The sequence below is a fragment of the Gorilla gorilla genome, chromosome 4, assembly GCF_029281585.2.
Source record: "Gorilla gorilla gorilla isolate KB3781 chromosome 4, NHGRI_mGorGor1-v2.1_pri, whole genome shotgun sequence".
Lineage (NCBI taxonomy): Eukaryota > Metazoa > Chordata > Mammalia > Primates > Hominidae > Gorilla > Gorilla gorilla.
This window is the reverse complement of record NC_073228.2, coordinates 183,608,268-183,631,809: the sequence shown is the minus strand read 5'-3', so window position 1 is coordinate 183,631,809 and position 23,542 is coordinate 183,608,268. Positions and strand designations below refer to the sequence as shown.

At 52.2% G+C, this 23,542-nt stretch overlaps 2 protein-coding genes and 1 long non-coding RNA gene across 5 annotated transcripts; 2 read left to right on the top strand and 1 right to left on the bottom strand.

Moving 5' to 3' along the window:
* Nucleotides 1-696: 696 nt before the first annotated feature.
* Nucleotides 697-2,408, bottom strand: LOC101128230 (putative uncharacterized protein FLJ35723). The gene has a single exon (XM_019027213.4). It carries the CDS (start codon nucleotides 2,190-2,192, stop codon nucleotides 1,644-1,646), a length of 549 nt encoding a protein of 182 aa, XP_018882758.4. The 5' UTR covers nucleotides 2,193-2,408; the 3' UTR covers nucleotides 697-1,643.
* A 5,818-nt stretch (nucleotides 2,409-8,226) lies between these two features.
* On the top strand, nucleotides 8,227-11,736 carry LOC115930108 (uncharacterized protein C5orf60). 3 transcript variants are annotated; one of them, XM_055386495.2, is made up of 5 exons: nucleotides 8,229-8,475; nucleotides 9,193-9,250; nucleotides 9,789-9,849; nucleotides 10,069-10,410; nucleotides 11,402-11,736. In XM_055386495.2, the coding sequence occupies exons 1-5, from the start codon at nucleotides 8,254-8,256 to the stop codon at nucleotides 11,694-11,696; spliced, it is 978 nt and encodes a 325-aa protein (XP_055242470.2). In that variant the 5' UTR covers nucleotides 8,229-8,253; the 3' UTR covers nucleotides 11,697-11,736. The 3 variants fall into 3 exon arrangements, with proteins under 3 accessions (XP_018882743.3, XP_055242470.2, XP_063563143.1); XM_063707073.1 differs by having other exon boundaries at nucleotides 8,234-8,475; nucleotides 10,069-10,617; nucleotides 11,402-11,464; XM_019027198.4 differs by having other exon boundaries at nucleotides 8,227-8,475; nucleotides 10,069-11,736.
* A 6,985-nt stretch (nucleotides 11,737-18,721) lies between these two features.
* Nucleotides 18,722-23,505, top strand: LOC129533429 (uncharacterized). Its single transcript, XR_008679660.2, has 3 exons — nucleotides 18,722-18,825; nucleotides 18,912-19,209; nucleotides 22,548-23,505. It is a non-coding gene; the product is annotated as an uncharacterized lncRNA (long non-coding RNA).
* The last annotated feature ends 37 nt before the right edge of the window (nucleotides 23,506-23,542 follow it).

Below are 23,542 nucleotides of genomic sequence, written 5' to 3'. Positions count from 1 at the left end.
GGTGGCTCACACCTGTAAACCCAGCACTTTGGGAGGCTGATGCAGGCAGATCACGAGGTCAAGAGATTGAGACTATCCTGGTCAACATGGTGAAACCTTGTCTCTACTAAAAATACAAAAATTAGTCGGGCGTGGTGGTGCACACCTGTAGTCCAAGTTACTTGGGAGACTGAGGCAGAAGAATCACTTGAACCCGGGAGGCGGAGGTTGCAGTGAGTCGAGATCACGCCACTGCACTCCAGTTTAGGTGACAGAGTGAGAATCCATCTCAAAAAAAAAGAATGCTTCTAAGTAGTTCATCAGCTTAAGCCATGTTGGCTGAACATTAAGACTTTGTCAAATCCTAAGGAACAAAATAATATTAAAATTAGGAAGAATTATTTTGCCATAGGATAAAATAGAAATATTGCCATACATTTGACTCGTTTGTTTGAAAATCTTTATATGGTTGTTGCTTCATTTAAAAACCAAAAGTTATGTGCAAAATAATGTGCCAGTTGCACAGCCCCTGGAGGCCAGTGTGAGCCCACATGCCTCTGCTGGTTTATTTCTAGAGTCCACTCGCTGTGGGTCTTTATCGTGTTTCCAAAACAAGGAAGTCACCCATCTCTAGTTCAGGCCTTGTTGCCAATGAAATTTTAAAATACGACATTGATACCATTTGACTAGACAATAACTAAAATTGGACAAAGAAGATATTTTCCTCTCATTGGAGGTTGCAGCATTTTATTCAGGTTTACAATTTGTGATTCATCCGGGCATGGTGGCTCAAGCCTATAATCCCAGCACTTTGAGAGGCTGAGGTGGGCAGATATCTCAAGGTCAGGAGTTCAAGACAAGCCTGGCTAACATGGTGACACCTTCTCTCGACTAAAATTACAAAAATTAGCTGGGTGCGGTGGCACCAGCCTGTAATCCCAGCTACTCGGGAGGCTGAGGCAGGAGAATGGCTTGAATCTGGGAGGCGGAGTTTGTGGTGAGCCAAGATGGTGCCACTGCACTCCAGCCTGAGCAACAGAGTGAGACTACATCTAAAAAAAAAAAAAAAAAAATGTGATTATGTAAACTGTGACTCAGGGAACTGCAGAGAACAGAAGTTTGCAGGTCTACACGTGGAATCTGCAGTTCTGTTAGGAGAGACTGGCATTGCAAAAGAGCAGCAATTCCTGAGCATCTTCCCCAGCAGAGAGCCCATTCTGGGGGCAATGTTGACAATGACCCAGAGTCTCTGGGTTCTCCAGTGGGGTGCACAGCTGATGTTATCCCTCCTGTGCTGGCAGTTTTCTAAGTGAGTTCAGATCCTCTAGGAAGGAAGATCTGTGTGTGCAGCGCTGTGGAAGAGGTCTCTGTGGGCACCAAGCCTCCCAAGGAGATTTACGGGCTCCAGGGACTGGAGGTTTGGACCCCATCTCTGTCTCTCCCAATCCATTAGAACACGCATTTCCAGCATCTGTGGGGTGCCCAGATGAGGGGACGCGCCTCCAAGTTGTCCTCAGGAGATTCCCAATTGTTCGTGGATGTCGGATATTCGGTGTCCATGGGAGTGTCTGGGATTTTGGTGTCTTGTGCGTCCAGCAGCATTGGCACATCCAGGTTGAGGAAAGCGGGACCCCTGCCTCCACCTGCCTGCATGTGGGGTCTCCCTAGAAGGAAGCCTTTGGTAGGTGGGTGGGAAGATTAGGGTGCTCGAATGGGAACTGTGAGGAGGTGCAGTGGCACCAGGCTCTAGCAGCCTCCTGCCTCCAGGAGAGGCCCAGGTCGGGATCACTGCAGCGACCAACACCTCGGATCACTCGAGGGCTAGAAGGCACCCACCAGGTGTGTGGACAGGAGCGCTCAGGGGCCTTGCACATTGGGCATATTATGGCGTCAGTTTTGGAATCAGCCTGCGTGGAGCCGGACCAGGACACCCAGCCAGGATTCCGTCGTCGGGGAGGGGAACGCCCACGTGGCTTGTGTGAAGGACATTCCAGGGGATGGGGATGCAAAGGCTCTGGTGGCTTGGAGGAGCTGAGGGATGACAGATACCCCAAGGATTCTGTGGAGGTGGTCGGGTTTGGTGATAGGGTGCTCGCAGGTGGCCGGTGTGAAGGGTGCTTCAGGGGACACAGAGGCTCTGATGCCTGGGAGGAGCTCAGGGATGATGGAGACCCAAGGGACTCTACGGAGGTCTTCGGGACTGATGACGGCATGGAGGCCAGAGGAGCCGGGGGAGCCCGTGGGGACACATGGAAGCTGGTGGGAGAAGCTTTCCCATGCTCCCCACGTGGCCGGTGGTTCCTAGCAGGTGCTCGTTTGTACACTGGCCCTGGGCAGACTTGGCGTGGAAGGTGATGGGAGCTGCCCTCCCTAGAGAGCTTCTTCAGGTGCCTGCAGGAGACAGGAGGCACAGGCTGCAGCCGGGAGCACTGGGCACCTGTGGACCTCCAGGGTCCCCCCTGCTGACTTCACAAAGCTCTGCCTACCCCTGCCCAGGGCTTTAGTGACATCATGGCTGTGATCTCCCCTCCCAGATCAGCCCCAGGCCCTGGGGTGGCATCCTAGGTCCTGGTAGGAAGGAGGACACGGGAGGGAAGGGGAAAGAGCCTCACTTTTCCAGCAGGAGAGTGTGGTCCTTAGTGTTCTCTAGTTCTTTCAAGAGACTTCTGCAAGCTGGAAAGCAGGAGATGGGTTATGGTGGTGAGGGAGGGATTAACACTTGAATCAGTGGACTGCAAAGCAAAGGCGCTCAGTCTGGCCAGGAGGGGGTGACTACCTCCCACAGGCCCCCGAGTGGTGGGTGCATCCCATGCCAACCTCTCCTGGCAGGGCTGTCCCCTGGTAAAATGAGGTGGGAGCACTGGCCAGCAGATGAGGGCAGAATCCCACCCTCCTGGCCCCACAAAAGGATGGAGCCCTGTGCAGCAAAGACTTCAGAAGGCGGCCAGATGTGGTGGCTTATGCCTGTAATCCCAGCACTTTGGGAGGCCAGGGCAGGTGGATCATCTGAGGTCAGGAATTTAAGGGCAGCCTGGCCAACATTGTGAAACCCCATCTCTACTAAAAATACAAAAAATTAGCCCGGCGTGGTGGCAGGCGCTTATATTCCCAGCTACTCCAGAGGCTGATGCAGGAGAATTGCTTGAACCCGGGAGGTGGAGGTTGCAGTGAGCTGAGATTGCGCCACTGCACTCCAGCCTGGGCAACAGAGCAACTCCATCTCAAAAAAAAAAAAGAGGGCCTCCCGAGGTGCCGGGATTGAAGACGGAGTCTCGTTCACTCAGTGCTCAATGTTGCCCAGGCTGGAGTGCAGTGGCGTGATCTCGGCTAGCTACAACCTCCACCTCCCAGCCGCCTGCCTTGGCCTCCCAAAGTGCCGAGATTGCAGCCTCTGCCCGGCCGCCCAGTCTGGAAAGTGAGGAGCGTCTCTGCCTGGCCGCCCCGTCTGAGAAGTGAGAAGCCCCTCCGCCCGGCAGCCGCCCCGTCTGGAAAAAGTGAGGAGCCCCTCCGCCCGGCCAGCCGCCCCGTCCGGGAGGTGGGGGGCGCCTCTGCCTGGCCGCCCCTTCTGGGAGGTGAGGAGCCCCTCTGCCCGGCCGCCACCCCGTCTGGGAGGTGTACCCAACAGCTCATTGAGAACGGGCCATGATGACGATGGCGGTTTTGTGGAATAGAAAAGGGGGAAAGGTGGGGAAAAGATAGAGCGAACGGATTGTTGCTGTGTCTGTGTGGAAAGAAGTAGACATGGGAGACTTCATTTTGTTCTGTACTAAGAAAAATTCCCCTGCCTTGGGATGCTGTTGATCTATGACCTTACTCCCAACCCGGTGCTCTCTGAAACGTGCGGTGTCCACTCAGGGTTAAATGGATTAAGGGCGGTGCAAGACGTGCTTTGTTAAACAGATGCTTGAAGGCAGCATGCTCCTTAAGAGTCATCACCACTCCCTAATCTCAAGTACCCAGGGACACAAACACTGCGGAAGGCCGCAGGGTCCTCTGCCTAGGAAAACCAGAGACCTTTGTTCACTTGTTTATCTGCTGACCTTCCCTCCACTATTGTCCTGTGACCCTGCCAAATCCCCCTCTGCGAGAAACACCCAAGAATGATCAATAAAAAAAAAGAAAAAGGCTCCCGGAGGCGTCGTCCCTGGGAGCTTTTCTCCAGCCTCATAGCCCATCTTGCGCCCAAGTGACAGCGTGTAGCTTTCCTTTTGTGAGGGGAGCCCACGGGATTCACTCCCTTTTCCTATTTCCTCCGGGGTGAAGCCTCATGTGTCAGGACAATGTGGGATCAGGGACTGTCTGGGTGACCCTGGCGAGCCTCTCCTCACGGAGTTCTAGCGGCTATCAGGGAAAGGGGAGCACGCCCAGGGCGGCCACCCCCAGGGGTGTTTGGATACAGGCCAGGAGCAGGCTGCTCTGTGATGGTGGGGGTGGGGAGGGTGATGAGACTCCCCTGAGAGGCTCCCTTGGGCGCTGGAAAGATGGGACATGGGGAACCGCCTCCTGCCTGGACCACTTGATGCCCAGAGCCACTCCCCTGGGTCCTCATCGCTCCTTCCAGGCAGTGAGGATGTGGGTTTCCAGGGGAATCCAGGCCTTTAGGGAGAGTGGGAATCTGACTTTGATCTTGCAGCTCCGCATTTTTTGGGCACGTTTGCTGATTAGTTTATGCCTGTCAGGGGCCTCAGGGCCAGTGCTCAGTCCCAGGATCTTAGGGTAGGAAAGATGATTCCCCAGATTTCCTGCAGGCATTTGAGCTGGTGGAAGGATCAGTGGAGCCTCCAGTGAAACTTGGCCGATTGAGCACTTCATTTATTTTCACTCTCCCAGGATCCTTCCCAAATTATCATAAATAAACAGAGAATTGTGAAACCTACAAAGAAAAATACAGCAAAAGAACAATGAATCAGTTTCAAAGCCTAGGCAGAGAGGCCATAGGGTGACTGACAGCAACCCCTGTGGGACTGGAGAGCAGACGGTTTGGTGGAAACAGCGCCCAGTTCCACAGAGGGAACTTGAGGAGAAGCAAAGTGACTGAGCCAGCAGAGCCGGGCCCCAGACCCCCACCCCAGCCTGTGGGAGCTGCAGGTGTGATCTGGGAACACACTGTTCTGTCCCTTCTATTTTTCTCATCATGTAAGCTCTGGTTCTAGAAACAACTCACCTGCAGCCCGCTGTCTGGACCAGCACGTGGTAATGGGGCTGGACTATTTACAGGCCCATTGTGACTATTTACAGCCCTACTTACAGGCTGTACCACGGCCACCTCCCAGCACATGCTCAGCTATGACGTCAAAATAAGGTAGAGCCGGCTGGATGAGGTGGGGCAGGGGAACCGGAGCTGTACACACAAGTGCTGGGGGCTCAGGGGCTCAATACTGTCCGGGGCCAGGGCTGTAAACATGGCTGGGGTGGCCCCTGTGTCATGGGGAGGAAGCTCGTGGGGGAAATGTCATTCTCATCACATCACATCACACCAAGGGTACCTGCCATTAACATGGCTTATCGCTTTTTAAACAATTTTAGATTCAGTGGGTGCACGCGCAGGTTTGTTACGTGGATAAACTGTGTGGTGCTGAGGTTTGGGCTTCTAGTGAACCTGTCACTCAGATAGTGAACACTGCCCAACAGGTAGTTTTTCAGCCCTTCCCCTGCTCCCGCTCTCCACACTTTTTGAGTTTCTAGTCACTTTTTTTTTTTTTTTTTTGAGATGGAGTCTCTGTTGCCCAGGCGCTGGGACTACAGGCACCCATCACCATGCCCGGCTAATTTTTTGTATTTTTAGTAGAGATGGGGTTTCACCATGTTAGCAAGGATGGTCTCAATCTCCTGACCTCGTGATCCAGCTGCCTCAGCCTCCCAAAGTGCTGGGATCATGTAGGGTATGATCTCGGTGCCCTGCAACCTCCGCCTCCCGGGTTCAAGTGATTCTCCTGCCTCAGCCTCCTGAGTAGCTGGGACTATAGATGCGTGCCACCACACTCAGCTAATTTTTGCATTTTTAGAAGAGATGGGGTTTCACCACGTTGGCCAGGCTGGTCTCGAACTCCTGACTTCAAGTGATCTGCCCGCCTTGGCCTCCCAAAGTGCTGGGATTACAGGCCTGAGCCACCACGCCCGGCCCTTGGTCCATGGTTTTACACCAGTGACACCTATAAACTGATGATTCCCACATTTAAAATATCCAGCCAAAGCTCTCGGCCAATTTCTAGATTGTTCCTGTGCTTCCACAGCTTCTAGTGCCACTGGTATGTCTGACGCCATCTTACGTTTAAGGTCAAAAGATTTCTGAAGCCCCCACACAACTCAAACCCAACTCCTCCCCCAGTGTTTTCCATCTCAGTCAAAATAGCATCCTTCCCTCCCTTCCCCACCCACCCCGCAATTTACCTGGTTCCCTGGCCCCAGGTTCTCTCAGTGCCCACATGAGCAAGACCAGCTGGCTTTATCTTCAAAACAGACCCCGAAGCTGTCTGCAGTATTTCCACCCTAGTCCAAGCAACCCGCAGCCTTCCTGTCTGGATTCTTGTACCTGCTTCCTACAGGGCATCTCTGCTTCTACTCTTGCCCCCACTCCCCCACATGATCTTTACATGGATTTTTAAAAATAGGTAAATCAGACCATGCCACTTCCCTTCCCAGAGCCCTGCGGTGCTTTCTCATCATTAGAATAAATAGGTCTCCTGATCCAGGCCTTGCTTAGCTTTCTGACTTCCTTTTATTTTTTATTTATTTACTTATTTTTTGAGACAGAGTCTCGCTCTGTCACCCAGGCTGGAGTGCAGTGGTGTGATCTCGGCTCACTGCAAGCTCCGCCTCCCGGGTTCACCCCATTCTCCTGACTCAGCCTCCTGAGTAGCTGGGACTACAGGCGCCCGCCACCACACCCGGCTAATTTTTTGTATTTTTAGTAGAGACGGGTTTCACCGTGTTAGCCAGGATGGTGTCGATCTCCTGACCTTGTGATCCTCCCACCTTAGCCTCCCGAAGTGCTGGGATTACAGGTGTGAGTCACTGTGACCAGCTCTGACTTCCTTTTCTAATGCTGGAGACAGAGGTGACCCTGTGGAGACGTGGGCCCTCTATTAGGTGGAGGGGAGAGAAGGAAAGGGACGGAGGGAGGGAGGGAAGAAAGGAGAAAACACCAATAACTCAAAGAAGAATCACCATATAAACAACTGGTGCCCATCAGGAACATGCATCTTGCCTGCTATTATCTAATAGTTGAGACGTGAAGTGGGCTGGCAAATTTGTGGGTTCTGTTTTTTTTTTCGAGATGGAGTCTCACTCTGTCACCCAGGCTGGAGTGCAGTGGCGTGATCTCAGCTCAGTGCAACCTCTGCCTCCTGGGTTCATGCCATTCTCCTGCCTCAGCCTCCTGAGTAGCTCCGACTTCAGGCACCTGCCACCACGCTAATTTTTTGTATTTTTAGTAGAGAGGGGGTTTCACCGTGTTAGCCAGGATGGTCTTGATCTCCTGACCTCCTGAGCCACCGCGCCCGGCCGGCAAATTTATGGGTTCTTGTTATGGAGAATTGACCTAGGTTGATATTCATTCTGCCAGAGCCAGTGGAATTTGTAGTTTCTGAAAAGAGTTGTGTTATTTGGCAAAACCTGAATTGGGCATCACTTATCTTCATGTACTTAGCCAAAGCCCTAGAAAAACTTTTTTGAGGCTGTGTGCGGTGGTTCACGCCTGTAATCCCAGCACTTTGGGAGGCCGAGACAGGCTGATCACTAGGTCAGGAGTTTGAGATCAGCCTGGCCAAGATAGTGAAACCCTGTCTCTACTAAAAATTAAAAGAGTTAGCCAGGCGTTGTGGCAGGCACCTGTAATCCCAGCTACTCGGGAGGCTGAGGCAAAGAATTGCTTTAACCCGAGAGGTGGAGGTTGCAGTGAGCAGGCAGAGGAGACCCTGGAGCAATAATCCCTGGAAATAACAGGAATTTCAGGGACAAATCCAGATCCTCAAAAACTGTGAAACTGAGGGAGTCTGAGCAGAGATCTCCAATGAACCAGGTACCATCTGTGTGCCAGGGTGAGAGGACGGAAAACGGGCCAGGTCTGTCTCTGACAGGTTGAGCAGGTGGAGTGGGAAGGAGGGATCCGGAAGGCCAGGAGGGTGGAGGGAACTGCAGGGGTGGGTGGTGGTGGGCGGGGCTGGGCTTTAGCCTCCTCCTCCCACTGCCCACCCCACCCTTAGGAGCCCTTTGTGAGGGGAGGCCCCAGCTCTGTGATGTGGGCCTGGGCCCCAATAACTAGTCCCAGAGGGGATGCCCAGGGCTAAGTTGCCTGAGGACAGCAGTGCAGTTGACATGGATATTCTCTTTCCTCTGGACAGTGTTATTGAGACAGAGCTGTGCCCCAGCCCCATTCCCCAGATCATCCATTTCGTCCTCTTCGTTGTGTTCAGCCTGGTGATCCTGATCATCTTACGCCCCTACATTCCCAGGGAGCCGTCCTCAGTGCCTCCCAGAGAGGAGGACAGCGAGAATGTAAGGAGCCCTCAGCCCACACCCAGCAGAGAATGCTTCTATTTTTCCTGCTCTCTTTTCCACTTTTCCACATCAACCAGAGGCGCTCCTGTGATGGGAACTCTCATCATCCCTCTAGGGACAGCAGGGCAGGCAGGGGTTGGAGTGGGCATAGGATTTCCATCCCAAGCTCCCAGACCATCTGTGGGGGTGCACGGGAGGCGTCAGAGCAAAAACAAACCCCAGGACTCAGCGGCGAGGACACGGTCATGAGAGGGGTGAGGTCTCTGTGGAAGGACAGGCCCTGAGGCCGGGCTCATCAGCCACCTTCCTGGGCAGGTGCCTCGGGGCCCAGCCTCTGTGTGAGGTGCTCTGGGGGCTGTGCTGAGCCCCTGAGAGCCTCCCACCTGAGACTGGAGTCGCCCCGGCCTCCTCAGAAGCAGAATCCTCCCTGCCAGCTCAGAGGCACCTGCAGACCCAAGAGTGTGTGTTTCCCAAGCAGCGGAACAGGGACTGAGGATGCCCAGGGCAGGCCTCACATAGAAAACCCCTCCATGCTTTCCAGAGAAGGAAACCAGAAAAGGGTATTATGCACTTTAGAAACCAGTGAAAGAGAAGCACACAGGGCTCCATGAGCTGGGCAGAGAAAGTGTGTCATTCACGAGCACTGTGGGTCTGCAGCTGTGGGGACAGGAGACTGAGACCCGGCCTGCACCCTCACTCTTTCTTGTCTCTCAGGATCAAGCTGAAGTGGGGGAATGGCTCAGGATCGGAAATAAATCTATCACTTTGAAAGGTAAGGCTCTGAGGGTCCCAGAAGCCCCAGAGATGACAGCTTCACCTGTCCCTAGGAACAAGCACCAAGTCTCCTAGGAAGTCATCTGCAGAGGCCTGATGGCGAAGCTCCTGGTAGGGCAATTGGAACCCAGGATCCATCTCCGATTCCCTGCTGGGATGAAGCCATGGGGTCCAGGGAGCGGGTGTTGCCCAGGAGGGGACCAGTGACCACCTGGACGTGCAGGAGGGGATGCAGGTCTATGTGGGCAGCTGTTTAACATGGCTGAGTCCTCTTTGAGACTGCCCCTGTCATCTCTCCCCAGGAGGTTGTCGTGACCCCCATGATGGGGCGTGTCGGGAAGCACTTTGGAGACGACAAAGTGCTGCCCACCGGGCACCTGGCTATCACTCCTGGGGCCCTGTGGCCTTGGACAGGGATGCTGGGGCTCCAGGGTCTAATCCCCGATCCCGGGGTCTCCCCTAAGGGCACGCGCACTCAGCCTCCTGTAAGTCCCAGTTCCCTCCCTCGCCACCATAACCCATCTCCTGCTTTCCAGATTATAGAATTCTATTGAAAGAACTGGAGAACCTCGAGATTTACACTTTCCTGTCGAAAAAGTGAGGCTCTTCCCCTTCCCTCCCATGTCCTTCTTCCTACCAGGGCCTAGGATGCCACCCCAGGGCCTGGGGCTGATCTGGGAGGGGAGATCACAGCCATGATGTCACTAAAGCCCTGGGCAGGGGTAGGCAGAGCTTTGTGAAGTCAGCAGGGGGGCCCTGGAGGTCCACAGGTGCCCAGTGCTCCCGGCTGCAGCCTGTGCCTCCTGTCTTCTGCAGGTGCCTGAAGAAGCTCTCTAGGGAGGGCAGCTCCCATCACCTTCCACGCCAAGTCTGCCCAGGGCCAGTGTACAAACGAGCACCTGCTAGGAACCACCGGCCACGTGGGGGGCGTGGGAAAGCTTCTCCCACCAGCTTCCATGTGTCCCCACGGGCTCCCCCGGCTCCTCTGGCCTCCATGCCGTCATCAGTCCCAAAGACCTCTGTAGAGTCCTTGGGGTATCTGTCATCCTTGAGCTCCTCCAAGCCACGAGAGCCTCTGTGTCCCCTGAAGCACCCTTCACACCGGCCACCTGCGAGCACCCTATCACCAAACCCGACCACCTCCACAGAATCCTTGGGGTATCTGTCATCCCTCAGCTCCTCCCAGTCACCAGAGCCTTTACGTCCCCTGAAGCACCTTTCACACAAGCCACGTGGGCGTTCCCCTCCCCGACGACGGAATCCTGGCTGGGTGTCCTGGTCCGACTCCATGCAGGCTGATTCTGAAACTGACGCCATAATATGCCCAATGTGCAAGGCCCCTGAGCGCTCCTGTCCACACACCTGGTGGGTGCCTTCTAGCCCTCGAGTGATCCGAGGCGTTGGTCGCTGCAGTGATCCCGACCTGGGCCTCTCCTGGAGGCAGGAGGCTGCTAGAGCCTGGTGCCACTACACCTCCTCACAGTTCCCATTCGAGCACCCTAATCTTCCCACCCACCTACCAAAGGCTTCCTTCTAGGGAGACCCCACATGCAGGCAGGTGGAGGCAGGGGTCCCGCTTTCCTCAACCTGGATGTGCCAATGCTGCTGGACGCACAAGACACCAAAATCCCAGACACTCCCATGGACACCGAATATCCGACATCCACAAACAATTGGGAATCTCCTGAGGACAACTTGGAGGCGCGTCCCCTCATCTGGGCACCCCACAGATGCTGGAAATGCGTGTTCTAATGGATTGGGAGAGACAGAGATGGGGTCCAAACCTCCAGTCCCTGGAGCCCGTAAATCTCCTTGGGAGGCTTGGTGCCCACAGAGACCTCTTCCACAGCGCTGCACACACAGATCTTCCTTCCTAGAGGATCTGAACTCACTTAGAAAACTGCCAGCACAGGAGGGATAACATCAGCTGTGCACCCCACTGGAGAACCCAGAGACTCTGGGTCATTGTCAACATTGCCCCCAGAATGGGCTCTCTGCTGGGGAAGATGCTCAGGAATTGCTGCTCTTTTGCAATGCCAGTCTCTCCTAACAGAACTGCAGATTCCACGTGTAGACCTGCAAACTTCTGTTCTCTGCAGTTCCCTGAGTCACAGTTTACATAATCACATTTTTTTTTTTTTTTTTTTAGATGTAGTCTCACTCTGTTGCTCAGGCTGGAGTGCAGTGGCACCATCTTGGCTCACCACAAACTCCGCCTCCCAGATTCAAGCCATTCTCCTGCCTCAGCCTCCCGAGTAGCTGGGATTACAGGCTGGTGCCACCGCACCCAGCTAATTTTTGTAATTTTAGTCGAGAGAAGGTGTCACCATGTTAGCCAGGCTTGTCTTGAACTCCTGACCTTGAGATATCTGCCCACCTCAGCCTCTCAAAGTGCTGGGATTATAGGCTTGAGCCACCATGCCCGGATGAATCACAAATTGTAAACCTGAATAAAATGCTGCAACCTCCAATGAGAGGAAAATATCTTCTTTGTCCAATTTTAGTTATTGTCTAGTCAAATGGTATCAGTGTCGTATTTTAAAATTTCATTGGCAACAAGGCCTGAACTAGAGATGGGTGACTTCCTTGTTTTGGAAACACGATAAAGACCCACAGCGAGTGGACTCTAGAAATAAACCAGCAGAGGCATGTGGGCTCACACTGGCCTCCAGGGGCTGTGCAACTGGCACATTATTTTGCACATAACTTTTGGTTTTTAAATGAAGCAACAACCATATAAAGATTTTCAAACAAATGAGTCAAATGTATGGCAGTATTTCTATTTAATCCTATGGCAAAATAATTCTTCCTAATTTTAATATTATTTTGTTCCTTAAGATTTGACAAATTCTTAATGTTCAGCCAATATGGCTTAAGCTGTTGAACTACTCAGTTTTTTTTTTTTTGTTTGTTTTTTTTTTGAGACAGAGTCTTGCTCTGTTACCCAAACTGGAGTGCAGTGGCGAGATCGCGACTCACTGCAATCTCCACCTCCCGGACTCAAGCCATTCTCCTGCCCCAGCCTCCTGAGCGGCTGGGACTACAGGCGCCTGCCACCACGGCTGGCTAATTTTTGTATTTTTAGTAGAGACAAGGTTTCACCATGTTGACCAGGATGGTCTCCATCTCTTGACCTCGTGATCCGCCCGCCTCAGCCTCCCAAAGTGCTGGGATTACAGGTGTGAGCCACCCCGCTCGGCCTTTTTGTTTGTTTGTTTGAGACAGAGTCTCACTTTATTGCCCAAGCTGGAGTACAGTGGCGCGATGTTGGCTCACTGCAACCTCCACCTCCCAGGTTCAAGCGATTCTCCTGCCTCAGGTTCCCGGGTAACTGGGATTATAGGTGCTGGCCACCACTGCCTAGGCTGGTCTTGAACTCCTGGCCTCAAGTGATCTGCTGGCGTCAGCCTCCCAAAGTGCTGGTATTACAGGCATGAAACACTGGCTATTTTTTTTTTTTTTTGGCCTCTCAGGCTCAAGCAGTCCTTCTGCCTCAACCTCCCCAGTAGCTGGGACCACAGACACACACCACCATGCCTGACGAATTTTTGTATTTTCTGTAGAGATGGGGTTTGCTGTGTTGCCCAGGCTGGTCTCGAACTCTTGGCCTCAAGTGATCCACCTGCCTTAGCCACCGGGTCTGGCCCCTTCATGCATTTTTTTCATTTATTTATTTATTTTAGATGGAATCTCGCTCTGTCATGCAGGCTGGAGTGCAGTGGCGCGATCTCGGCTCACTGCAACTTCTGCCTCCGGGGTTCAAGCGATTCTCCTGCCTCAGCCTCCTGAGTAGCTGGGATTACAGGTGCACGCCACCATGCCCGGCTAATTTTTGCATTTTTAGTAGAGACGGGGTTTCACAGTGTTGGTCAGGCTGGTCTCAAACTCCTGACCTCGTGATCCACCCACCTCAGACTCCCAAAGTGCTGGGATTACAGGCATGCGTCACTGCATCAGGCCCCCTTCATGCATTTTTGAATTGAGTTGTTTGATTTGTTGTTGGCAAATACTTTCCCTCATGCTGTGGGTTGCTCCTTACTTTTTTTTTTGGAGACGGAGTCTCACTCTGTCACACGGGCTGGAATACAGTGGCAGGAGCTCTGCTCACTGCAACCTCTGCCTCCCGGGTTGACGCCATTCTCCCAATTCAGCCTCTCGAGTAGCTGGGACTATAGGCGCCCGCCACCACGCCCGGCTAAATTTTTTTTTGAATTTTTAGTAGAGACGGGGTTTCACCGGGTTAGCCAGGATGGTCTCGATCTCCTGACCTCATGATCCATCCACCTCGGCCTCCCAGAGTGCTGGGATCACAGGCGTGAGGCACCATGCCCGGCCGCTCCTTACATTTTTGAGTCTTCATAATCAATCTTCCTTCCTTTCTTTCTTTCTTTTTTTTTTTTTTTTTTTTTTTGAGATGGAGTTTTCCTCTTGTTGCCCAGGCTGGAGTGCAATGGCGTGATCTTGGCTCACCGGAACCTCCACCTCTTTGGTTCACGCGATTCTCCTGCCTCAGCATGCCAAGGATTATGAGCATGCGCTGCCACCATGCCCTGTTAATTTTGTATTTTTCAGTAGAGACAAGGTTTCTCCATGTTGGTCAGGCTGGTCTCCAACTCCCAACCTCAGGTGATCTCCCTGCCTCGGCCTCCCAAAGTGCTGGGATTACAGGCATGAGCCACTGCACCAGGCCTTTTTTTTTTTTTTGAGACAGAGTCTTGCTCTGTCGCCCAGGTTGGAGTGCAGTGGTGCCATCTTGGCTCACTGCAGCCCTGCCTCTCAGGTTCAAGTGATTCTCCCACCTCAGCTTCCCAAGTAACTGGGATTACTGCCCCACCACGCCCGGCTAATTTTTGTATTTTTAGTAGAGACAGGGTTCCACCATGTTGGCCAGGCTGGTTTCGAACTCCTGACCTCGTGATCTGCCCGCCTTGGCCTCCCAAAGTGCTGGGATTACAGGTGTGAGCCACCACGCCTGGCCCAAGTCTTCATAATTTCATTCTCCATTTGGAAGGATGCTTGGCCCACTGCTTACTAGCTCCGCGTTTGTGTCTTCATTTCTCACATTTGTCCATCCAGTCAGTGAATGTTCAAGTACATTCCATTTGCCTTGCCCTGGATGACCGGAGGAGAAAAGATCCCTTTCCTGGAGAAGCTTAGAATCTAGCAGGGAGATGAAGAAAAATGAGTAATTTTACAATCCAGTCCACAGCTACAAGTTTCAGCAAGTGCTATGCACTATAATGAGAGCCCCCAATTGGGAGCTATTTGGGAGTTGGGGAGAGTTGCTGAGAAAGTGATGCGTGGCCTGGTCAGGCAGAGGGAAGCAGGCTTTGAGGCTAAGAGGCCAAGGGCCTGGAGCAGCAGCCTCCAAGCTGGACAGGGAGGGAGCCGATTCTACTTGGAGGGCAAACACTGAAGGCTCAAGTGACACAATCCAATTCATATCCTTTTTTTTTTTATTTTATTTTAAGGATGGGGTCTCATTCTGTTGCCCAGGCTGAGTGCAGTAGCACGATCATAGCTCACTGCAATTCAAACTCCTAGGCTCAAGCAATTCTCCTGGCTCAGCTGGAGACTGTAGCTGGGACTACAGACACGCACCACCACACCTGGTTAATTATTTTTATCTTTAAAGAATTTTTGTTTTTTGTTTTTGAGACGGAGTTTTGCTCTGTCGCCCAGTCTGGAGTGCAGTGGCGAGATCTCGGCTCACTGCAAACTCTGCCTCGTGGGTTCAAGCAAATCTCTGCCTCAGCCTCCTGAGTAGCTGAGATTACAGGTGCCCGCCACCATGCCTGGCTATTTTTTTTTTTTGGTATTTTTAGTAGAGACAGTGTTTCACTGTCTTGGCCAGCTTGATCTTGAACTCCTGACCTCGTGATCCACCCACCTCGGCCTCCCAAAGTGCTGGAATTACAGGCGTGAGCCACCGTGCCCAGCCTGGAATTTTCTTTTTGTAATGCTTTTGTCAGGTTTTTGTCTTAGGTTAAGCTGGCCTCACATAAGGAACTGAACACTTCCTCTATTTTCTCAAAGTGTTTGTATGAGACTGGTGTTGATGTCTTCACTGAATATTTGATTCAAAACAAATGATTAATATAATAAAAAAAATTGACCAGTCAGCTGAGTGTGATGGCTTTTGCCTGTAATTCCAGCACTGTGGGAGGCCGAGGCAGGAGGATTGCTTGAGGCCAAGAGTTTGAGCCAAGCCCTGGCAACATAGCAAGACCCTACCTCTCCAAAAGATAAAATAAAAAGCCAGGCACGGTGGCTCAGGCCTGCAATATTAGCAGTTGGGGAGGCCGAGGCAGGCGCATTGCCTAAGCTCAGGAGTTTGAGACAAGCCTGGGCAACATGGTGAAACCCTGTCCCTACTAAAACACAAAAATTAGCCAGGCGTGGCAGCAGCATGCACCTGTATTCCCAGCTACTCAGGAGGCTGACGCAGGAGAATTGCTTGAACCCGGCAGGCGGAGGTTGCAGTGAGCCGAGATCGGGCCACTGCACTCCATGCTTCAGCCTGGGTGACAGAGCAAGACTCCGTCTCTAAAATAAATAAATAAAATAAAATAAAACAAAATACTAAGCAGTTAAATCATCCAGGCCTGGGTTTTTCTTTTCGGAAAGTATGGATAACAAATTCAGTTTCCTTACTTGTGTTTTTTTTTTTTTTTTTTGAGACGGAGTCTCGCTCTGTCTGTTGCCCAGGCTGGAGTGCAGTGGCCCGATCTTGGCTCACTGCAAGCTCTGCCTCCCGGGTTCATGCCATTCTCCTGCCTCAGCCTCCCGAGTAGCTGGGACTACAGGCGCATGCCGCTGCCGCGCCCAGCTAATTTTTTGTATTTTTAGTAGAGACGGGGTTTCACCGTGTTAGCCAGGATGGTCTCGATCTCCTGACCTCGTGATGCGCCTGCCTCGGCCTCCCAAAGTGCTGGGATTACAGGCGTGAGCCACTGCACCTGGCCACTTGTGCTTCTTTTCAAGAATGGACCCCATGGCAGACATCCATGAGTTTTCATGGTCAGAAATTGGTCTCATGCACACCCCAGCCAACCGAGGTGAGAGAAATGGCATTACAGTGATTGGCTTAGACACGTCAGGATATGTCCCTGAACCAGGACAAGAGGCACCTTCTCCAAGGGTGGATCCCAAAGAAAGTCAGAGGTCTTGGCAAAGAATGGGGAAAAGGGATTATGTAGGCAACCCAGAGTCTGCTACAGAATGAGCAGGGGAGAAGAAAGCAACCTGAAAGGCTGAGTAATTACAAAAAAAGACTAAATTAAATCCATAAAAGAGCAAGTTTGCTCTGTTTCCACCTTCACTAGGAATGAGGGCTCAGAGCAGGGCATGCTGGGATGTAGAAAATAAAGTTACCATTTTTCTGTTTCAGCCATAGCATGTACATATTACCCTACTCTAGCCCACCCCCTTCTCTCACACACAGTAGTTGTTAAAATAAAAACTTGGCCAGGCAGGATGGTTCACGCCTGTAATCCCAGCACTTTGGGAGGCTTAGGTGGGCGGATCACGAGGTCAAGAGTTCGAGACCAGCCTGACCAACATGGTGAAACCCCATCTCTATTAAAAATACAAAAATTAGCTGAGTATGGTGGCACACGCCTGTAATCCCAGCTACTCAAGAGGCTGAGGCAGAAGAATAGCTTGAACCCGTGAGGTGGAGTTTACAGTAAGCTGAGACTGTGCCATTGTACTCCAGCCTGGGCGACAAAGCGAGACTCCGTCTCTAAAATAAAATGAAATCAAATCAAATCTTAGGCTGGGAGGCCAAGATTATCTGTCCCGAAATTTGACAGATTATAATTATTTTTTAGAAGTGGAATCTTGCTGTGTCATGCAGGCTGGAGTCCAGTGGCACGATCACAGTTCACTGGAGCCTCCAACTCCTGGGCCCAAGCTATCCTCCCATCTCAACTTCCCAGCTGGCTGGGACCACAGGCAGGTGCCACCACACCCAAGTAATTATTTTTTAATTTTTTGTAGAGACGAAGACTCTTTTTGTTTTCTGGGCTTTTTTTTTTTTTTTTTTGACAAGAGTTTCACTCTGTCGCCAGGCTGGAGTCCGTGGCACGATTTCGGCTCACTGCAACCTCCACCTCCCGGGTTCAGGCAATTCTCCTGCCTCAGCCTCCCGAGTAGCTGGGACTATAGGCGGGCGCCATCACACTAATTTTTGTATTTTTAGTAGAGACGGGGTTTCCCCATGTCGGCCAGGATGGTCTTGATCTCTTGACCACATGATCCACCCACCTGGGCCTCCCAAAGTGCTGGGATTACAGGCGTGAGCCACGGCGCCCGGCCCCCTGGGCTGGTCTTGAGGTCCTGGGCTCAAGTAAGCCTACCTCTGAGCCTTCCAAATTGTTGGGATTATAGGCGTGAGCCACTGCACGGTCTCAAATAATTATTTTAGGGTTGAGTTTTTACTGAATCTGGTGAGTTTGACTAATGTAAGACTTCCCTTTGGCCCTGGGCAAGTATAAAAGATAAATTGAGGCCGGGCGCGGTGGCTCATGCCTGCAATCCCAGCAGTTTGGGAGGCTGAGGTGGGCGGTTCGCCTGAGGTCAGGAGTTCGAGACCAGCCTGATCAACATGGAGAACCCCTGTCTCTACTAAAAATACAAAATTAGCCGGGCATGTGGTACATGCCTGTAATCCCAGCTACTCGGGAGGCTGAGGCAGGAGAATCGCTTGAACCCAGGAGGAAGAGGTTGCTGTGAGCCGAAAGTGCGCCATTGCACTCCAGCCTGGGCAACAAAAGAGAAACTCCGTCTCAAAAAAAAAATTTTTTTTTTAATTAAAATTAAAAAAATAAAAATGAAAGATAAAGCGAAGTCCATGTGTCAGGAGCAAGCACAGGACAAAGTCACACAGAGCGGTGTGAGAGGGAGGCTGGGAGGGCAGCCACAGCTGTGCAGGGTGGTCTGGAGAGGACATGGGGCAGCCACAGCTGTGCGGGGTGGTCTGGAGAGGACATGGGGCAGCCACAGCTGGGAGCGGGGCCAGGGGCTGGGAAGGAGAGGAGGAATGTGCAAGCTCAGCTGTGCAAGTTGGGGTCAATGGCTACATCAGAACCAGACCCCACTGCTGGTAGCTTCACCGTCTCGCTCTCATGGGGCCTCCCAGCTATCCCAAATCTCCAAGAAACAGGCTCAGAGACCTGCGGTCAGAGGTCCAGCGAGGGGGAGAGCGGAAGTGAGCTCCAGGCCACGTGCAACTGCAGTCCCGGTTCCCCGCCATCAGCACAACCTGTGTGAGAGCACAGGGTATCTGGGCAGAAGGAAAACTAGGGGAGCCTCATCCAGCGCTGGAGATGGAGAAGCTTTGGGCTTCTCGACGGCGAGGCACCCGGGGAACGGGGAGTCACTTAGAACCTCAAAGTAGCCTCGGGCGGGAACAAGCGAAGCAATTCCAAGCTCTACCAGGTCACGGAGGGCGCGAAACCCGCCCCGCGCTCCGGCCGGCCGGCAGGGGGCGCGCGCTCCCCGAACTCCCGCGCACCGCGGAGAAGGCGGCCCTGGCGCCGGGAAGCAGTGGGAAAATCGCAAGGAAGCCGGGTAAGGACCTTTCATTTTCAGCCCTGCTCTTTAAGTACTAAACATACCGTCTGGCGCATGTGGAAACGTGTATTATTTTGATCCAGTGCACGTGCCGTATGTGACTTGGCTTGGCTTCCCCTGAAAGCAGCGGCTGTGGGGAGTTGATTCGGAAGTGAAGGGCCCTGGGCGACCCGGCGAGTAGAGGCAACACCAACACTCCTCCTTAGCGAGGGGTCTCCCCGCCGCGGTGGCTGCCCGGCCCCAAGGACAGGAGGGATTTGTGCACTGACTCCTGACCCCGTCCTCCAGCGCTGCTCTGAAGGGAGAGTCTGTGCAGTGGCACCTGCGCGAAGCTGGCCAAAGCCTGCTCAGACTGCTCACCTGTGCGGGATGGAACAAAAGGTGAGCCCAGGGGGCCTGATAAAATGACCTCAGTAGCCGCCTGTGGGAAGGGACCCTGAGGAAAGCACCACAGTGACTACCAAGCCTGGATGGTTTTACTGCTTACTTTGTTATTTTATTTTATTTTATTTAGAGACGGAGTCTCGCTCTATCACCCAGGCTGGAGTGTGGAGTGCAGTGGCCCGAACTCGGCTCACTGCAACCTCTGCCTCCCCGGTTCAAACAATTCTGCCTCAGTCTCCCGAGTAGCTGGGAATACAGGTGCACTCTGCCACGCCTGGCTAAATTTTGTGTTTTAGTAGGGATAGGGTTTCACCGTGTTGCCCAGGCTGGTGTCAAACTACTGAGCTTAGGCAATCTGCCCACCTCGGCCTCCCAAAGTGCTAATATTGCAGGCATGAGCCACTGCGCCTGGCTTTTTATTTTATTTTTTGGACAGGCAGGGCACGGTGGCTCACGCCTGTAATCCCAGCACTTTGGGAGGCCAAGGCAGGTGGATCACGAGGTCAGGAGATGGATACCATCCCGGCTGACACGGTGAAACCCAGTCTTTACTGAAAATACAAAAAAAAAAAAAAAAAAAAAAAAAAATTAGCCGGGCATGGTGGCGGGCGCCTGTAGTCCCAGCTAATCGGGAGGCTGAGGCAGGAGAATGGCGTGAACCCGGGAGGCGGAGCTTGCAGTGAGCCGAGATCGCGCCACTGCACTCCAGCTTGGGCGATAAAGTGAGACTGTCTCAAACAAACAAACAAACAAACAAAAAGGCCGGGCGTGGTGGCTCACACCTGTAATCCCAACACTTCGGGAGGCTGAGGCGGCGGATTACCTGATGTCTGGAGTTCAACAGCAGCATGACCAACATGGTGAAACCCCATCTCTACTGAAAATACAAAAATTAACTGGGCATGGTGGCTCACGCCTGTAATCCCAGCACTTTGGGAGGCTGAGGCAGGTGGATCACGAGGTCAAGAGATTGAGATCATCCTGATCAACATGGTGAAACCCCGTCTCTACTAAAAATACAAAAAATTAGCTGGGCGTGGTGGTGGGCGCCTGTATTCCCAGCTACTGGGGAGGCTGAGGCTGGAGAATCGCTTGAATACAGGAGCTGGAGGTTGTAGTGAGCCGAGATCGCGCCACTGCACTCCAGCCTGGCGACAGAGCAGGACTCCGTCTCAAAAAAAAAAAAAAAAAAAAATTCGCCGGGCTTGGTGGGGCGGTAATCCCACCTACTCGGGAAGCTGAGCCTGGGCAACAAGAGCGAGACTCCGTCTCAAAAAGAAAAAAAAAAAAAAGATATTTGATTTGGCTTTAGACAGTGAGTGACCTGGCTGAAGCCTTGGGAGGTTCGCACCCGGAAAGTTCAAAACCGGCCGCCTGCGTTGTCCGCCTGAAGGAGGCGCGCAGCGTGAACCGGAGAGGGCGTGCTCGGGTCCTCCCTCAGGTGGCCGTCGGGCAGACCCTTCTCCTCAGCCGACGGCTGGACACTGTGGGGACGCCTTTGTTTCCGCCGCTCATGGTGTCTGAATCCACAATTCGTTTACGTGGTTGTGGAGCGGGACTCGGCGTCGGAAGGACGGTCTCCTTCAGCACAACAGTGGGGCTCCAGCGAAGGCCGAGAGACGCGGGGATCCCAGCCGGAAGGGCGGACCGTGCTGCCTGGCCGTGGCGGGGGAGGGGGTGGTACCCCATACCCGGGCTCTAACCGAGACGCCCTTTTCTTAAGTCTCCGCAGCTTGCAGTGTACCACCCGAGCAGGTCCCGGAGGCGGCCGATGCTGTTTATCACTCAGAAATTTAAAGTTTGTTTGTTTTGAGTGAGGGTCTCCCCACTTTGCCTAGGTTGGAGTTAAGGGGCGCGATCTCAGCTCACTGCATCCTCCACCTCCTGGGCTCAAGCGATCCTCCCACCTCAGCCTCCTGAGTAGCTGGAACTACAGGCATGTGCCACCAGGCCTGGCTAATATTAAAAAAAAAAATTTTTTTTTTGAGGTCTTGCTCTTGTTGCCCAGGCTGGAGTACAGTGGCGCGATCTCGGCTCATCGCAACGTCCGCTTCTTGGGTTCAAACAATTCTCCTGCCTCAGCCTCCTGAGTAGCTGGGATTACAGGCCTACGCCACTGCACCTGGCTAATTTTTTGTATTTTTAATAGAGGCGGGGTTTCACCATGTTGGCCAGGCTGGTCTTGAACTCCCGACCTCAGGTAATTTGCCTGCCTCGGCCTCCCAAAGTGCTAGGATTACAGGTGTGAGCCACCGCGCCCAGCATGTTTTTAACTTTTTGTAGAGATGGGGCCTCAATATGTTGCCCAGGCTGGTCTTGAACTCCTGACCTCAGGTAATGTGCCTGCCTTGGCCTCCCAAAGTACTGAGATTATAGGCGTGAGCCACCACACGGAACCTAGATCATTTTTTCTCAACTTTTTTTTTCATGATCGCCATCTTAAAGATCCTTTCTAGATCTTTTTTCCTAGTTTCCCACCACATGATATTTTAATAACATAGATATACCGTAACGTATATCTTTTCATGTCCTGTGGCCCTTTGGAAGGCAACGAACCATTATGTTACCTAAGATTTATTTCCTTCCCCCTCACAGCCTCCCCATCTCACTACCCCCATGCATTCATACCAGAATTTATTCCATACCTCATTAGACATTAAGTTGTTTTCTAAAGCTTCCCTATTTCATGCTGCCATGAACAATCTTGTAATTAAATCAGTGCAAAAGTAGGAATGGAATGTATGCTTTAATGAAATGTATGTTTTTTGATTTTTGTTTTTTTTTTTTTTTTTGAGATGTCGCCCAGGCTGGAGTGCAGTGGCACGATCTCGGCTCACTGCAAGCTCTGCCTCCTGGGTTCACGCCATTCTCCTGCCTCAGCCTCCCGAGTAGCTGGGACTACAGGCGCCCGTCACCACACCCAGCTAATTTTTTGTACTTTTAGTAGAGACGGGGTTTCACCATATTGACCAGGATGATCTCAATCTCTTGACCTCGTGATCCAGCCACCTCAGCCCTCCAAAGTGCTGGGATTACAGGCATGAGCCCCCGCCTCAGGCCGAAATGTATGCATTTATACTGCAAATAGCCCTGAGCGAGAGGGTGTACCAATTTACACTCCAAGCACAATGTACCTTGATGGCATCTCCCTACATCCTTTCCAGCTCTCTTAATTACTCTTTTAAATGATCATTAATTTGAAAATTAGTTGCAAAGGCTTTGCATTATTTTATTTAATTTGCATTTCTTTGGTTACCACTCAAAGGGATACTTCTCAAGCCTATGGATCATCTGCATATTTTCTTTTCTTTTTCTCTTTTATTTTTTTGAGACAGAATTTCGCTGTTGTTGCCCAGGCTGGAGTGCAATAGCAAGATTTCAGCTCACCACGACCGCCGCCTCCCACGTTCAAGCGATTCTCCTGCCTCAGCCTCCCAAGTAGCTGGGATTACAGGCATCTGCCAGCACGCCTGGCTAATTTTTGTATTTTTAGTAGAGACAGGGTTTCTCTATGTTGGTCAGGCTGGTCTTGAACTCCCGACCTCAGGTAATCCATCCGCCTTGGCCTCCCAAAGTGCTGGGATTACAGGCGTGAGCCCGGTCATCTGCATATTTTCTTTTGCAAATCTCAGGGTTCTGTTTTTTTGTTTTATTTTGTTTTGTTTTGAGACAGAGTCGTTCTGTCACCGAGGCTCGAGTGCAGTGGCGTGATCTAGTCTCAGTGCAATCTCCGCCTCCCAGGTTCAAGTGATTCTCCTGCCTCAGCCTCCAAGTAGCTGAGATTACAGGCAACTGCCACCGTGCCTGGCTAATTTTTGTATTTTTTTAGTAGAGACGGGGTTTCACCATGTTGGCCAGGCTGGTCTCCAACTCTTGATGTCAGGTGATCCACCTGCCTTGGCCTCCCAAAATGCTGGGATTACAGGTGTAAGCCACTGCGCCCAGTCTACTTCATATTATTAAGAAATCCATGAAAATATAATTGTAATGGCTGTAACATGTCTTCACATAAACTAATTGGAGTATAACAGTTTCCATCAAATCTAAAATATCATCAATTTTAAGTCCCACCATTATTCTCTGTACTACTACGAACAAATTCTGGCCTGGCACGGTGGCTCATGCCTGTAATCCCAGCACTTTGGGAGGCCGAGGCAGTCAGATCACCTGAGTTCAGGAGTTCCAGACCGGCCTGGCCAACCTATCTCTACTAAAAATACAAAAATTAGCCTGGCGTGGTGGCATGTGCCTATAGTCCCAGCTACTTGTTGGGAGGCTGAGGCAGGAGGATCACCTGAGCCTGGGTGGGGGAGGTTGCAGTGAGCCAAGA

Excerpts from the sequence above, each read along its gene's own strand:
- LOC115930108 (XM_019027198.4), top strand. The coding sequence starts at position 8,254 with ATGCCCAGGGCTAAGTTGCCTGAGGACAGCAGTGCAGTTGACATGGAT. Across the intron at positions 8,476-9,192 it reads GAGAGGAGGACAGCGAGAAT|GATCAAGCTGAAGTGGGGGA; the intron begins GTAAGGAGCCCT and ends CTTGTCTCTCAG. Across the intron at positions 9,850-10,068 it reads TACACTTTCCTGTCGAAAAA|GTGCCTGAAGAAGCTCTCTA; the intron begins GTGAGGCTCTTC and ends TGTCTTCTGCAG.
- LOC101128230 (XM_019027213.4), bottom strand. The coding sequence starts at position 2,192 with ATGCCGTCATCAGTCCCGAAGACCTCCGTAGAGTCCCTTGGGTCTCCA.